Source organism: Convolutriloba macropyga, chromosome 12, assembly GCF_964194025.1.
Source record: "Convolutriloba macropyga chromosome 12, txConMacr16.3, whole genome shotgun sequence".
NCBI classification, from domain to species: domain Eukaryota; kingdom Metazoa; phylum Xenacoelomorpha; order Acoela; family Convolutidae; genus Convolutriloba; species Convolutriloba macropyga.
In genome coordinates, this window is record NC_134479.1 from 54,966,528 (window position 1) to 54,984,147 (window position 17,620).

General features: G+C 33.7%; 1 protein-coding gene across 3 annotated transcripts; it reads right to left on the reverse strand.

The window, feature by feature from the left end:
• Window positions 1-6: 6 nt before the first annotated feature.
• Window positions 7-16,487, reverse strand: LOC142350285 (mitogen-activated protein kinase 12-like). 3 transcript variants are annotated; one of them, XM_075402074.1, is made up of 9 exons: window positions 16,286-16,487; window positions 13,376-14,310; window positions 9,594-9,791; window positions 8,443-8,710; window positions 7,771-7,818; window positions 7,386-7,512; window positions 6,060-6,247; window positions 940-1,036; window positions 7-335 (listed from the first exon to the last, which is right to left on the reverse strand). In XM_075402074.1, exons 2-9 carry the CDS (start codon window positions 13,549-13,551, stop codon window positions 19-21), a joined length of 1,419 nt encoding a protein of 472 aa, XP_075258189.1. In that variant the 5' UTR covers window positions 13,552-14,310; window positions 16,286-16,487; the 3' UTR covers window positions 7-18. The 3 variants fall into 3 exon arrangements, with proteins under 3 accessions (XP_075258189.1, XP_075258190.1, XP_075258188.1); XM_075402075.1 differs by lacking the exon at window positions 16,286-16,487 and adding an exon at window positions 14,766-15,082; XM_075402073.1 differs by lacking the exon at window positions 16,286-16,487 and adding an exon at window positions 14,543-14,751.
• Window positions 16,488-17,620: the final 1,133 nt, after the last annotated feature.

Sequence of the window (17,620 nt, forward strand, 5' to 3'; positions counted from 1 at the left end):
AATCGAAACTTCTGGCGATCATTTTCTTGGAAAGTTATGCAGCTCGGCAAAAACCAGATTTTTAATCTCCAAAATACTCGTAGGCTTGTCCATGACATCTACGGGGCAGACCAAATTCTCGTTTTCACAATTACTGTAATTACTGAAACTGTTATTATTGCTATCGCTGTTATTATTCGGATCGAGCGCTGATTGGTCAAATGATTCGTCTGAGGTTTCCGATTCGAGATCTGATTGGCAATGGAATTCTTCGAAGAATTTGTGACGTAATGCTTGGTCGGCTGTGATTCGTTCTTTTGGGTCAAATGCCAACATTCGTCTCAAGAGGTCTTTAGCTGAAACAAAATTTAAACTTTTTTCGTAAAGTTAGTAAATTTATTTGTCTAGTGGAACTCTATATTGAGTTATCATTCAAGATCTTGCAGATTTTACTTATGATTTCGGTCGCTAAATTGGTACTACTTGACCCCCCCCCCCCCCCCCCCCATGTTACGAGTTCATCCAATACCTTTTATGAGAGAAGTAGCCTTTTTTTAGTCAAAAATCTTTTTAGCGGTTAGTCAAAATTTCTGTTATTTAACGGTTTCATTTAGAAAAATGCGTTTACAGAAAAGGTCAAAGAAGAGGTCAAATAAAGATGTCTCGTGGCGATTTAATGTTAATGATTTTACTAGGAAATTAATAACAACTTAACAACAACATACTAACAAAGTAAACTGACTAACGTCGGACGAGTTGCTCTCGAGCGGCTGTCGAGACAAACAATTTAGAAGGGGCCATAGGCTAGAGAAACTTTTATGATGCAAAAATGTTTCTGACAAGGGAGGGTTTCGAACCCTCTACCTCTCTGATACGAGTCGTGGACAGTATCCTCTCTGCAAACACGGTTAGAATACCTTTTTCTAACTTCGTTGGAAACCAATAAATCAGACTACTAACCACAACTGTCCACAAAACTGTATCTGGAGTCAAATTGAGGTTGTTCACTTTGCTGGTCTTTGATCAGCTCATCAAATCCAGCCTTGAAACTCTCTTTCTGAAACATTTGTCACATTTCATCATAGACGAATTACTGATTTAACCCATTTTTAGTTTTGCTCGACCCTCGAAGATTATTTTGAGGGTCTGGAATCTCGTGACAGCATGGCTTCATTGTTGGAACTGATGCTGGAAACAAATAAAGATGTATGACGAAAAAACTATTAAAAATCGAGTCATCCAGTTATCTTGCAAGAAAATCGAAAAATTTATGTATCAACTTGCAAAATCTTGCGAACGTTTTTTTTAAAAACTTGGAAAATAACCAGACCAAAAAAAAAACAAAACTCCATATCATTTCCGAATAGGTAAAATGAAAAGGATTGAAAACAAAACTACAAAAATATGATCAAAGGAACTTGATTTCATGAGGGATCGAAGCAGAGTCAATTCCGGCCAAATTTCATGGGAAGATATTAGATCCCACAAAATATGACTTCAATTTTGGTTTTATGATTTTACTAGTAGCAGCACGTCGTAGCTTATTATAGTAATATACATTTTGTAATAAATACACAATGCATTTTCCATTTTGCTCACATATATTGTTTGTGTTAAAACTCCGTGTTGTTCATTTAAAAGAACCTTGCGTGATATCCGCTCATGATTTAAGACTATTAATCTGAAAATATAGTAGCACTTAGCATAAATTTTGTGCTTGTAGAGGTAAATCAAAGCTTTCAATTTTTTTACTGTCGTACCAATCGATAACTCTCAATTTATACATGGGAAAATTGAACAATTTCTTTATATCGTTTACGAAACATGTGGCCTATTTTTGTTGTCAAAAATTGAATTAATAACAATAATTTTGTCCACAGGCTTTTCCTGTCCAACAGTTGTAAACAATCCGATAATTTATTCCAGTTCAGTACTTTTCAGTAAAGACCAAAGTGTTGAGACTCTGAAGATATCAAAAGACTTCTGAGGCAATAATCACAAGAACCGATCAAATGAAATAATTTCTTTTTTATAAAACTTAACTTTATTGACCAAAAATATTAATGAACTGAAATTAAAAAAACAACTTCATTCCATATAAAGTAACTCGAACTTGATCAGAAGGCTAAGCAAATTGACATCTTTGTTAGTTTAAAAAGTTGACTCATTCACACTAATAAAGTTTTCAAATGCCCACTGACAATCAGAATTCAAATTGCTGTTTGATGAAACCTGATAAAGAGAATGAGATGTTACAAAACAAGTGGGCTAAAATAGCCATTTTTTCGACGAAAAAATTCTGAGTTTTGAAAAACTTAGCATAAGTTCTAGCCAAAAAACTCGGATCCAACAATTCAGCAACCCTCCTCTATCTTTAGAGATAAAATCAATAACACAACAATTAACAATTTTAATATATTTTAGCAATATTGACAAACATTTGTTCGAAATTGATGAAAATTTGGTCAAAAACGTGAAAAAAAGGCTGAATTACGTCTAATATTCACAAAACTTTTTGAACCTCGATAACTCCCTATAAAAAGCAAAAATTGAAAAAATCTTTTTAATTCCATATTCTACGATGGACGCGCTTTCTATTGATACCACTCACAACTCTCTACGATTAATTTATCGAGCGGCCAAAATTGTCTGAAAAACACGCATTTGAGTATACATTCCCCCCCCCCCCCCCCCCCCAGAGAGGGGTCGGAACAAATATATAAAAAATAGGAAAAATAAGTCGTTAAATTTTTGAAATTCTGAAATTACAAATTGAAAAGAAACATTTTACTTCAAACATGAGCATTATGTTTTAAAGTTTTAACAAAACACGTCTTTGAATTCAAGAATTCAAGCACTCCACCAAATTTGCCGAATTTTTGGCGAAAAATCACAGAAATTCATAATAATCAAAAAAAAAACATCTCAAAGCCTGTATTTGCAATTTTGAGGCATAGAACAGTCAGCAAAAATCTTTGGACTCTGGTTTAAAATAACAAAAGGTATTTTTCACTTCCAAAGGACTAATCACTAGCCGTTTATCTTTTTAAAAAAGTCCTAGAGAAAAATAACGTCACTTAGCAGCAAATTGAAAACAATGACATCACGGATGATTCAAAAGACCAAGTTTATCGAAAATCAATGTCAAAATGAAACAAAAGAACTTGTGCTCAAATTTTTCCAGTAGTCGTGAACTGATTTCCATCAACGATGTCGACTTCCAAAGAGTTTGTCAAGATTAGAGGAGTTTCGATTCCCATACTATGGGGTATTTGAGAGGAGCTAATTCAGAACTTAACAAAAACCTATAATTTTTCTCGACCAAAATGTGATATAATTATCTTAGTGATTCTTAGGGTTTTAATCAAAAATTTAACCTGCCACATCACTAGTCTGAAGATATATGATGTACTTAAAAAGTCGATACGTCGATACGCTAGGTACTGCCACTTATGAACTAAGCAGCTGACGCATAAAGTTTACCTCCATAATTTTAAAAACCACAATTATTACTCCCATTAGGAAGCTAAAGAAAACACATAAATCTTGCAACAAAAATTCAGCAAACACATTGTTACTCGGAAAAAGGTAATTAAGTGCAATTCCACGATCACTTAACTAGTAGTATTTACACTGAATGTTATAATGGAAAAAACTGTACACTCGAAAAGAGGTAATTAAGTGCAATTACACGATCACTTAACTAGTAGTATTTACACTGAATGTTATAATGGAAAAAACTGTACACTCGAGGCATGGAGATAGTTAGGTGTAATTAAAAACCCGTGCCAATTAATTGCACTCAAACAGTAGTAATTACCCTGGAAACAATTCCTGGTAACTAAATACCCCACGCTAAGAAGATTATTAAGCGTAATTGGGACCCGTGCCAATTAATTTCGAAAACAAAACGGCATGCTCTATGAAACACTAAACCAATAGTAATTACAATAGATGTAATTAACGGTAACTGAAAAGCCACGCCATGTAGGTAAGCAATTTAACACCCGAGTTATTAAGTAACAATAAAAAAACAGGAAAAACTCTAACCGTTTAACCAGTAATCTTTGTTGTAATTAGCGGGTAATTAAAAGCCAAAGCCAATCATTTTCAACGATAAACGAAACCGAAAATGTCTAAACCAAAACTCATCAGCTACATAATAACCATCTGGGTAGAAAATTAGGCGTAATTAAAAACCCATGCTAATTATAGTCGAAAAATAATTAATCAGTAGTACTTACCGTGGAGATAATTATCGGTAATTTAAAAAAACCCACGCTATGGAGATAGTAAGGCGTAGGTTAGAACCAACATCATTTTAAATCAGAAAATAAAGAAAACAAAAAAATTGCCATTAATAATAGCCCGAAAAAATAGCGATAATTAAAAAAAAAAAACATATTCAAAAAAATACTTCCACGATTAAACAAAAAATCATAAAATCAACACCGAAAATTATTTAACTAAATTATTACCCTAGGACAGTTAAGTGTAATAAAAAAAACCATACCAATTAATTTCAGCAAAAAACAAAAACCGAAAAATTTTAGGAACACAACCAGTAATAATTACCCTGGATATAATTCCTGGTAACTTAATACCCCACGCTAAGAAGATAATTAGTGTAATTACGACCCGTGCCAATTACTTTCGACAACAAAACGGCAAGTCCTAAGAAACAATAAACCAGTAGTAATTACAAAAGATGTAATTAACGATAATTAAAAAGCCACACCATGGAGGTAAGTAAGTGCAACTTAACGCCAAATTTATTAAGTGCAACAATAAAAAAAACAGAAAAAATCTAACCGTTTAACCAGTAATGATTGTGGTAATTAGCGGTAATTAAAAGCCAAAACCAATCATTTTCAACGCTAAACAAAACCGAAAATGTTTAAACCAAAACTCATCAGCTACATTATAACCATCTGTGGAGATAATTAGGCGTAATTAAAAACCCATGCTAATTATAGGTAACAAAAACTTAATCAGTAGTACTTACCCTGGAGGTAATTATCGGTAATTAAAAACCCACGTTATGGAGATAGTTAGGCGTAGGTTAAAACCCACATCATTTTAAATCAGCATTTAACAAAACCAAAAGCTGCCAGTAAAAATAGCCCAAATATAAATAGCGATAATTAAAAAAACCTACTCCAAAAATTACTTTCACGATTAAACAAAAAATCATAAAATCAACACCGAAAATTATTTAACTAAATTATTACCCTGGGATAGTAAAGTGTAATAAAAAAAACCATACCAATTAATTTCAGCAACAAACAAAAACCGGTAAATTTTAGGAACACAGCCAGTAGTAATTACCCTGGATATAATTCTTGGTAACTAAATACCCCACGCTGAGAAGATAATTACTCGTAATTAGGACCCGCGTAATTAATTTCAGCAAAAAAAACAAAACCAAAAAACTATCCGCAAACAAATATGCAGCAATAATTGCCCGAATATAAATAGCGGTAATTAATAAACTTAAGCCAAAAATCATTTTCACCATTGCATAAAACCAGGAAATTCTACAATAAAAACTCAACAGTTACATTATTACCTGGAGATATTTAGGTTTAAGAAAAAAACTCGAGGCAATTAAGTTTACCTATAAACAAAACCAAACAATTCTACGCAAACAATTAACTAGTAATAATTAATTCGTTGAAATTAGCGGGAATTATAAACCCACGCCATTTCATTTCAGCATTTAGAAACCCTAAGATACTACATAAACATTTAACCAGCCAAAAATACAGCTAAAAATTTAAAGTTAAAACTCCCCCACCTCGAATCAAAACCCAAATTTTTGACGAAAAAAATTGAACAAGGAGTTAATTATATATAAATAAATCATAATATATATATATATATATATATATATATATATATATATATAATTATTATAATAAATAAATAAAACAAATCAGTAATTTCTTCTGTCAAAAGTCATAGACAGCAATTTATTTAATTCTCTGCTGTAATTTGGAATCATACTTTTTTTTAAACATCAATTTCAATGTTTTCATCCCAAAAATAAAACAAAGTGGATGTGTTTCTAATTCTCTAACCTCTTGAACGAAGTCGAAGAACGAATCGGGCGGAGCTCCAATCATAGCCAGGAGTTCTGTGAAGTACTGGAATGGTCCGGAACCGTCAGGTAGTTGGAGGAACTGCTTGGCAATTGGATGTCTTGATCGGAGTCCGTTGGAAACGGAAAGGAGTTCTGCGAAGATACATCCGGCGCTCCAAATGTCCACTGAAAGTCATCAAGATTAATAAAAGTTATCGCGTAATAAAAATTTATAAAAGTTATCAAGTTATAAAAGTTAAAGCTTCACTAAAAGTTATCAAGATTAATAAAATCCAAAATGTTCCTTTTAAATTTGTTTTGGCAATTGTTTGAGTTCGATTAAAATTACAGTCAAGATACAGTCAGGATTTTAAATTTGAATATATAAAAACACAGAAAAATCTTTGTTTTGTCAACAACTTATACACTTGTTATTTTATTCTGTATGATTTAAATCACACGAAATTCAGAACTCTTTTTTTAAACAAACAAACTGAATGAATTAATACTGAATGAGAAGATACTGAAGGGATATTAACAACATCAAAATGTTTGCGTCAATTTTATATTGACAATTGATGCATGCAAAATTACTGAAGCAGAATTTCGAGAAAAAAAAAACAAACAGAAGTCGATTAATTTCTTTCAAAATTTGATAACCCATTTGAAATTTGGTCAATTGACGAAACAATGGAACAAAATTCCCTGTGAATAAAATATGAACATACATCGAATAATTTGTGATTTTTGATTTTTGGCGTATACCTTTCAAAATGACTTAATGACAAAATAAATTTATTTACAATCAATATCAAAAATTCTTCAAATCTACGTTTAATGTCAAACAATTATTATTATTATGAAAACAAAGTATGCCTTAGTATCATAAAATTATTAAGGGTAGGAGCCCTAGTGATAATCGGATTCAAATTTTGCAAGAATCTTGCAAGATGATTCAAAACTTGCAAGATTCTTGCAAGAATCTTGCAAGATATCAATCAAGGCAAAAAAATAAATCAGGGTAAAAATGTTTTAGAAAACATCTTTAAAGCAAACTATCGATTTCTAAACAAGTTACAAAAGCGAAATCAATGAAAATAATTTTGGCCCGGATTCAAAATTTTGCAAGAATCTTACAAGATTTTATATTCTGGAAACCTTATTAGAGTATTTTTGGAAATTACAACTAACTGAAAACCAAATGAATTGACTGTAACTATAATTGAGTGTACCTAGGGGTAAACAGACGCAATATCTGAGACTATGGCAGAAAACCAGAAAAAAATCCCAAAAATCTTGGAAGAACAATAGACTTGGTCTTAACCTTGTTTTCCATACTGGCCTGGGTTCAGTACAATTTCAGGTGCTCTGTAATTCTGATTGGCTATGAATATTGAGTGGCCTTCTTTGTTTCGGTTGTTCACGTGCCGCGAAAAGTCAAAGTCAAGTAGCTAAACAACCCCAATAACATAAATTGTTCGATCATAGAATGGAAAAAAATTAGGGATCTTTTCCGTTTGTCCCCCCCCCCCCCAGTACGTTATGCTCCCCCAATTACAGAGCACGTGCCATTACATTGTAAATCATTATGTAAAAATATGGCAAGTGCGTCTGGGGGGGGGGGGGGTGCAAATAATATGCACCCACTAAGCTTGGGGGGGGGAGACATACGGAATAGATCCCAACTTTCTCTTTAAATTTGCACTTACAAAAACTTGGCCGTCCAAAGTGAGGCCGACGTTGGAAGTGTTGAGATCCTGAAACAAACATTAGTGAGGGTTTTTAAAGGAACTTTTCCTCAGTAAGTTCGCTCCAAATGAAGAGAAATGCCAAGAAAAAGGAGTCATTAAGCATTCTACCCCGTGCTTTTTATGTCCTACAGTTATATGCAATAAAGTTCGGTTCACCCCCCCCCCCCCCATCCCAACCACAATTTTTTGGGCATAAGGAATTACGTCCACACGGTATACTAATTTATTACTTAATAACGTGCTGCATACCAACGGATAATTTGTGTCGTTTCCGTATTTGACCTCCCCCCCCCCCCAGGCACCTTATGCACCCCGCAGTTACGGAGTACGTACCATTACATACGAAATCATTATGTAAAAATATGACACGTCACTTCGGGTTTGCGAATATTGTATCCCCCGTAAGCTGGGGGGCAAAAACGGAAAAGATTCGACAATTTTTATTTTGAACTAGATGTCATGAAATGCAATCCCTTGCCCCCAAGAGGGGAGACAGAAACCCATTTGCTCCAAAAATACCCTAAGTGTACCATAATGGGGAGGCCAATTTCGTCGGTGGGGTGGTGGTGGTGTTGGGGGGGGGGGGGGGACTTGATGGGGACAGACCCATATTGTTGATGCCTCTCTAACCCGGTGCATTAATCCATTCCTGTGCAGATAATGCAGTCCACTAATAATTTGGAACATAAACGACTGCACTTGAGGCATGCTAAGCTCATCTTGTTCACAACATTTTGTCTCATCCCCGTTCGATGACGTCACAAACTGCACCTCGTTAGAGGTCGTTGACCTCTGGTTGTGTTTCCGGTGACGGCAGAGGTCACAAGAGTCCTTTTGGGTCATTAAGTGCATTAAGTATTGGTGCAGATCCCAATCAGTGTAAGAAAGAACTAAGTACCTGCAGAAAAAAAAACATAAACAAAATGTCTGTTAGGTAAAATTGTTTTTGTTACAAATTGTATGCAAAACTGAAACCATTTCTCCCCTCCTCTCCTCCGCCCTCCTCCCCTCCCCGCTCTCCTCCCCCCCCCCCTCCCCCCGGTCTCCCCCCCCCCCGCTAAGAGCACATTATTAAGCTGCCCTCAAGCGTAGGCACTATAATACACAATGATTTGCTTCGAATCAGATAATTTTGTTCTGTTCTTGTGGAGAGATTTTGGGGACTGGTTCACAATACTGATAATCAGAAAAAAATAATATATTAAAAGCAAAACTTTCGCTAATGAAATGCCATTTAGAGTTGAACATGTCAATTAAAACTCTAATTTCACATCACCTCAGTGTTAAATTTTCTGGAAGTAATTTTTACTGATAGAAAAAAAACTGATGAATTATAGTAATTCTTCAATGATATTTTGAGCCCTTATTTTGTCAATATTACAAGCCCGAAAAAACGATCCCCACCAGAGTCAAAGTTGCGCGGTTAGGGCAGGTTTTTTCACTATTTGCAATGTTTGACCGCCGGCACTTCAACAACACAATGAATTGCTTGAAATAACATATTTTTTAAATTGTCTTTTTTTTTGGGGGGGGGGGGGGGGGTAGGGCAATAATTTCAAGGCACTGCAGTTAACTTTTTAACTTTTCAGAATAGCAATTACTGTGACGAAACTTCAACTTCTGCTGTTGATTTTTAATGATAGAAAACATTAGTTATTTATTAGATGAAATATCAGTTATTCTTAGTTGATCAATTTAACCCTTATAATGTCACATCTTACAAGGCGGCGAAATCAAACGTCAACGCTAAAATTAAAAGTTAAAATTCGAAAATAACTTACAATTGATCCATATTTTCTGGACCGCTATCCAGTTCTACGTCCGAAAAAGCGTCCAGAATCTTGATGACGTTGGGGTGGTGCAACCTTGGAAGGAGGAACAGTTCCCTGCAATATTTTCTAGCGTGGTTCTCATCCACGAATGCATTCTGCAGCCACTTAATTGCAACGCGACACCCAAGCACTGAGTCGAAAGCTTCGCTGAAATAGTCGAAAAATTTTTCTATCAAAACCCAGCGTATGGCCCTCGAAATTACACTTGGAAGCCCAAAAATCTTTCAGTTTATATTAACCTGAAAAATAAAGACTCTTACTTTCTGCCGCAAACATTCTAAAAACAGGAAAAAATTCGTAAATAAAATAGGAACGCCCACTTAGTCAAAACCAGTACCAAAACAAAAATCAACTAGCTCAAATCGAAAAACAAAATTATTGCCCACTTTTCGGAGAATGACGTTTGATCAAGCAGGTTGTATGTAAAATTACTTTTCGGATCTTTTCCGTTTCTGCCCCCCCCCCCCCCAGTACGTTATGCAACACCCAGTTACAGAGCACGCGTCATTACATATTTAATCATTATGTACAAATATGGCACGTGTGTCTGGGGGTGCAAATAATATGCGCCCACTAAGCTGGGGGGGGGGGCGGAAAATATCCTCTTTTTCCTAAAATAATACCACAAAACTCTCGGAGAATCGGAGTTTCATGTCGTGAAATTTAATTAGGAAACTGCGCAACACAGAAAAATGAACACCTGAATTCTCTGAACAAGTGATGGTTATTTCCAAACTTTGTCAAATTTACACTTAATTTACCTTACTGTCAAAGTTTTCCAGGCTACGGTGTACTTTTTGCGGCGTGAAGTTATGACAAAAAAATGTTCAAACATTTGCTAAGCAATTTATAGGCAGAATCATCAAAGCAGTCGCTCTATTCTCCTCTAATTCAATGGAATTTAATTTCTTCGCTCTTTTAATTCTTTAGGTCAATTATTTCAAGTTACTATCTCTTGTTTCACAAGCCGAGCATTTTGGTATCCAGTTTTCTAAATGAAAATCCAGCCGCAAGGTTTAGTTTCATTTAGTAGTAGTAAAACATGTTTGCTCTTGCAACCTCGCAAAAGCAAGCATTAAAACTGCGCCTAATAAAATTGCCCAATGACGCCTGATTGTAAAAAAAAATTGCTGCTCCACCCTAGACTACCCAAAACAACAGTGTCAATAACTAGTAGTGGATCAAGTCCCAGAGAGCATCCGTGTCAACCCGGAAATCTAACAACTTCTCGGAAATTTTATCAGAAAAGGTAGGAATTTTACATTATGCTGCCAGTTTTACAAGGATACTTGGGAATTTTTGAATCCATTCTTTCAAACACAAACACAGATGCTCACTCGATCTACGTCACGTACCGAAGCTTCAAATACGTCACATCGGCAAAAAATTTGCCAATTTCTGATTGAACTTAGGCCGCTTGATCGGGCAGGTTGTATACAAAAATACTTTTTCCAAATTATTTTCTGAAAATAATCCAAATACAGATTTCCGTGTTCCCAGAAAATATCAGGCAACTGCCACCTGATTCACAAAAGGAGAAAAAACTTTTCTTTTCCCTGAAGAGGAATAGCACAATAGCAGCTGTTCACACACTGTAAAAGACTGTACAAGCGCATTGAAAAGGATTGTTTTCTGTTGAATAATTATTATTAAATGTTTTCTTCATTCCAATTAAACTCTCTACAATATGCAAAATCTCTAAGCAAAAATTATTTAATTGCATGAAAAAGCTTGTTTTCTTGTCTATTTATTTCTGAAAGTTTATTATTTCAATTTTTAACTGGTTTTACATCCAAAAGTTCAACCCGATACTTCATAATGATGATTTCATTCTTGTTCAACTGAGAAAATAAACACATTTTAATTTTTCCGCAGAAATGGAATAAAATCTATTAAAAAAATCTGAAAAAAAAACGAATTTGTGACTGTATAATGCATGGAAAAGAGTAGAAATCTAAACAGTAAATTAAACACAATTTTTACTTCTTACTGGCCAAAATCAAGCACTATCGGTGGTCTTGAATGGAAGTAGTGCATTTGGCAATGGCTCTAAAACACGTTGGGATTAATATCATTTTTTGAGAGCCAAATATTATCACAGTCAAACATTTTATACATAAGAACATAACTTTGTTCTGAAATGTGATTTGCCATTTGAATTTCAACGACATCTATTTTCAAGCTACTGTCACATTTTTGATTTTCTATCACTCTTATTCATACCAAGGATGATCAAAATTGAAGTACGAAACGACTTATAGCAACCATACTATGTCATATACTGTTGTATGGAATCTTATCAAACGTCAAAATGATCATTAGAAAAGCAGGAACATAAAATGGTCGAAGCAATTTCTGCCCAGTAGACTTATTGTGTTTAGTCTTATTGTGTAAAAATAAGTTAAAAATGATTTTTTTGTTCCACAATAGAGCAACACAAAGCAGAAAAATACGTCAGCTAGGTTTTGTTTTGGTCTTCTAATTTATGTGAAAGTTAGTTTTTGTAACTGGTAACCACCAAAAAGTCAAATCCTAAAGATAAAGAAAAACTTTCACACTTTCTGTCACAATACAGCAATTTTCGTTAACTATATTCTTTTTTGAGCAACCTTCGTTCCATAAAAACATAATTTGAAAAAGAGAATTTTTAAAAATCATTGTGAAAATTGGTTTTAATAACCCGTAACCCCAAGTAGCCAGAAACCGAAGTTCAAGAGAACCATCATCTTTGAGAAAGATTGCTTCTAAAAATATATAAAAAGCAGAAATTTCGAAATATGAATCCTCCCGGAGATTTATGACACAGCAAATCAGCATTGAATCAGTACACCGGATAGTCTTGATTTTTTTTATTTTCTACTACAATTTAACGCATGAAAAATTGCATGTTCAGCTTCCCTCCCGCCTACAAGTTTGGCGTTATCTGCGATCGAATATCCGCGTGGATAGTTGCAACATTCAATTTGCGCGGCATGTTGTAACAACTAAGCGAAATGGGCTCTGTGGTAAATACCTACAAACTAGCTTAAGTATAAAGAGCGTTTTTACTACTATAGTAATTACTATTTATAGGCTACAAAAGCAAGACAGTAGGCTGCTCAGATTTAATTTTGGTGGTTGAGTAACGTTTCAGACAAAACATAATAAATTTAGCGTGGGTGAACTTAGCATGGCCCTATTTTTATAACAATGAGGATAAACTGCGCATTAAAAAACTATAAAAACACTTGATATGCAATGTTTCATAACTGAATTTGGGTTTTAGTATTGATATTCATGAGGTTCAAGTTGTTTCTTCAGACTGATGAGAGCAAATTCAGAGTAAAAGTCATTGTGTTCAGAATAAATGCAGCGAGAAAATCATTATGTTCATAAAAACTTCAGAATTTTACTATGAATTCTTCTATGAAATGTCAAATAAGTACCATGATCAGAATTCTGGTTATAGTAAAAAATCATAATGGAAACACTATGAATCAGTACTGAAACATTACGACGTTCAGGTCCGGGTCAGCGCTGAAATGCTCTGACATGCAAGCCTGGGTTAGGACTTTTAAAAGATCATATGTGATTCTTGCTAGTTTTACAGATATCATTTATGAATCGTAGAAAACATTTACAAGATCATACTTAGAAATTTTTTATCTATTTATATGGAAGCAAAAACTGTTTTATTGTGATTACTGAAAATGATCAACCCTGTTGCTAAGCAATGAAAATTATGAACTTACCAAACTTTGTTTGGACTGGCGTTTGAGATGAGTTTCAAATCTCGGTATCGTTTCCGAACTCTCCAGAACTCCCGGTGGGTCACTCGCTGGACTCCATTTATGACCTCTTCCGCATTCAACATACAGTTGTAAAAGTCGTTAGAGGTCGAAGGGTCGAAACATTCCCGACTCAGCATTTTTCCGCGTATTTTTCGCAGATTTTTTCAACCAGAAATTTGTGAACGTTATCTGATTTTCGTAAAAAGCTTACTTTTTTTGATAGCTGTCAAAAAAATCAACTTTGAAGCCGACTTTATGAAACGTTCAGTCTATATACGCAAATTTTCAAGTGTATAAATAAGCTAAAGTGAATCAAATAAATAATAAACAACTTTTATGCGACCGTATATGGTTTAGTAAAACGTATACACTAAGAAAAAAGCAACTAAATACCACCAGCTTGACTAAAAATATTAGTTTTTCTGTTGAACGTTTTAAATGCTGTGTATAAAATTTAATGGTAAATAAAGCTAAGTCGAAATAGTGTCGCAATAATAGAAATATTTGTCAAATAAATGCTTTATGGTTCAAAACTTGAATCGAAAATAAGACAATAGAAGTGAAATAAAATGTTAACTTTTACTTTCAATCAGTTGATAGAAATTGAAGATGGAAAAAGAAATATCAGGTTTAGAATTTAAGTTTTTTTTGCTTTTTTGTTTTCTCCGATTTTAAAGATGCACAACAGAAGTGATCAAAAAGTGACAAGAATTGATTATTTATTTGATCGAGTGATTAAGAAATTAATCCAGAAAGCATAAGATAAAATCAGAGAGTTTGAAGGAATGGAAATAAGAGCAGAAAATAAAGTAATAACCCAGATTATTATAACTAATGCCCAGTTATAAATAATAACCCAGAGGAAATAACCACAGAAATCAGTAACTGTGCATCAGCTGAAACAGAGCAAAATTGTTATAAACAAAAACAACAATTTTCAGAAAAATTAAATTAGATCAAAAACTTAAAATGTTCTTCACAAAATTTACGAAAAACAAGATAAAAACTGACAAAAATTTGTAATAAGTATAAAATTCCTATAACTAATTATTTAAATGTTGTTACCATTTTGAAACATCGCAATTAATTTCTTAGCTTGGAAAACGAAACCATATAATATAAACTTACCATTGAAGAATTTATAACAATTGACGCAACTAAAGGTCAAAATTTGACAAAATCTAGAGATTATAAGCACTAATTTGCAAACAAACAGTCAAGGTAAGACGATCGCGAAAGTTATTCAAACTGAATTAACGTTTAACTTAAAACCCCAAAAGAATCGAAACTTTGAACCAGAGCAACTTTATGGGGCAAGCTCTTTGAATAATAATGATATATAGTAACTTACGGTTTAATATTACAACTAAATAAGACTGCATATACGCAATCTAAAAATAAATTGAGTAATTTCGCCGATTTCAAACTCGGTTTTGCATCTCGACGGCTTTCAAGTCGTGCGAAACTACCGAAAAAATGTCCCATTGTCGCTAAAAGTCGTTTCAGACGGCTCGTTTGTTATTTATTCGGTTCGTTAACTTAATAAATAGTAAAAAAAATATTACTCATTTACTAAACGAACTGAAACAATTCGACAAATTCGAGCAGAATAAATAGTTTGGATGTTTTTGAAATGGCATTTTTATATTTGCAGCTAAGTTAGTTCAAAGGATCGTTTATTTGAGGCCACAATTTTCTACCTGGTACACAAATATTGGCCCGAACAAATATTGGTTCAAATAGGCATTTTACCGTTTTAGGGGGGATCAAAGCGCTTTAAGAACGAAGTATATGATGGATGTGACAGTAGTCCGAAGGGAACAAAGCCGAAAAAAATTATCGTCATTTTTTCTAGTAATCAAACGTTTTTTTTTGGGGGGGTATGTTTGAACAGAAACTCTTCAGAATTCGCAGAAAAAACGTCATAAAATTCAACTTGTTAACTTACTCTAAATTTCGTACTTATAAGTTTCGGCTAATTTCTTTTCGGCTAATATTACTCTTTCGCGTCGGCGTTTTGGACTAACCGACCGACTAAATGACGCAATATTTGAACACGCGTTTATAGAGAGAAAACATTGGTTTGAAGGTCATTCGGCTCTTTTGTAAATTACTTCGTTACAATATACTACTATTTACTACAAAATCCGAGTGATAGTTGTTCACTCATCCGACTGAAAATCGACTTTTAACGAACGTTTTATCGCAAATAGTACCATGTAATATACTCCCAAAAAGGCTGAATTTGTAATACAAAAACTCGGCTACAATACCACTTTTGTTGATCACGAAACGCTATATTTTCTGGCATTTAGAGCAGCAATATTTGACAATTGTTGCTACTAGCCGATATTCTTGAAAACCGAAATTAAACGTTTTTTCTTGAAAAAAAATTTGTTTGATATTGAGCAAAAAGGTAGAAAATAGATTTAGCTGCCGAATAAAATGAAATAGACTGAAAACTTTTAGGATACAATTTTTGTCTTCATTATGGGAATCGTTACTTGATGAGCTTATTTTCGGCTCTTCGATTTTTCTGTTAATTGACACCAATCTGTTTCACAATGTTATAAAGAAATGAATCGCAAACCATTGTGTTTATAACTTAATCAAAAAATAAACGCGTTGTTTAGACCAGAAGCCACGCAGATACTTCCACGTCAGCTGTTAAAACACGACAGCAACAAAGTCACGTTCATTTCGCATAAAATCTTGCTGATAATTTAATTTTGGGCACACAAAAACGAACAAATGAAATAAAATCGCTAAAGTCTCGTTTTAAATCACATTTTTTGCCATAATCACGAATTATAAATAGAAACAACTCATTCGAAACCGCTCTTTGATTTTGAGCAAAATTCTACAACCTACCTTTTGATTTCTGCACAGATCTTGTGATTATTCTGACTAGACAAAAGGAAAATTTGCAGCAAAGAACAAAAGTAAAATATTGATTAAATTACAAAATAGCCGCGCACTATCTTTCCACTCTAAACTGACGTGGGTTCTAAAAATAGAAAACCATTCAATCGCAAAAATTTAACCGTGCTTTTCAAAATTACTGAAAGAAAATTAACCCAACCGAAGTAATTGTGACTAGTACAATAAATGATGAATTTATTAAAGAAAAGTTAGTGTAGAAAATACCCACGGCAATTACTTTTGATAAAAGCCCTAAAAGTAAACATTTTTGTCCAATCAAATTGAAGTCTTAGCCTCAACAGAGCCCAAATTTTAGTCATTATTTGCCTTAAATCTTGTACACTTTTGCGCAAGATTGAACGTGTTCAATTTATCGGTTATTCTGGAATAATCTTCACAAATCAGCAACAATAATTATTACAAAAACGAAACAAAATGACAGCAAAAAGGCGTGAAAAAGACCGTTCGTTAAGCCTTTAAGAATTTGTTCAGCTATTTACTACAAATTATATAGTTTAACCAAAGCGAAAACAATAAAATGTTTACTTAAAACGACGATTTCAAGTTGATTTATGAATAAGCGACTAAAATACGAGTAAATTACGTTATATTAGCTCAATTTTACATGTATGTGTATAGTATTTTGTATGAAGAATATTTGATCAAATGTATGTGTGTATATATACCATGAACGGTTTGTATAACTAAAACTGTGACGTCATTTTTGTTGTGTTAAGTTACTACAACTAAATAAATTTGGAACAAAATATGCGTACATGTGTTGTCCAAACAAAACGAAGCTGAAACGATGAGTCATAAAGACGGAAAGAAACTATTCTATTTTCCGTTTTCTAGAACAATTTGCACTAATTTCTCAAATTTTAGGTAAGCGTATATTGTTGTTTGCAGCAAATTCTGCAAAAAGGCCAAATACAGACTAGATATGGGGCATGGAGTTTTATAAGAAAACTGTTTTTCAAGAGATTATTGTGTGTTAATATGGAGCGATTGTTTTTGTAAGTGTAAAACAACCGTGTTTAAGCCCGCAATAATGAGCAAATACTCATGAACAAATTGTGATAATTAAAGAAAAGGGATTTTTTTCCGGATGTAACCCCCCCCCCGCGCTTAGCCCCAGACACGTGAGAATTTTTATCTTGTAAGATATTTTTGTCTTATAAGTACTTATAAGATTATGCGTCGCCTGACTAAGATTTGTAAGACAATTTAACAGGTCTTCCACAATAAATTTTTTTATCATATCTGATCAGATCCTACACAAAA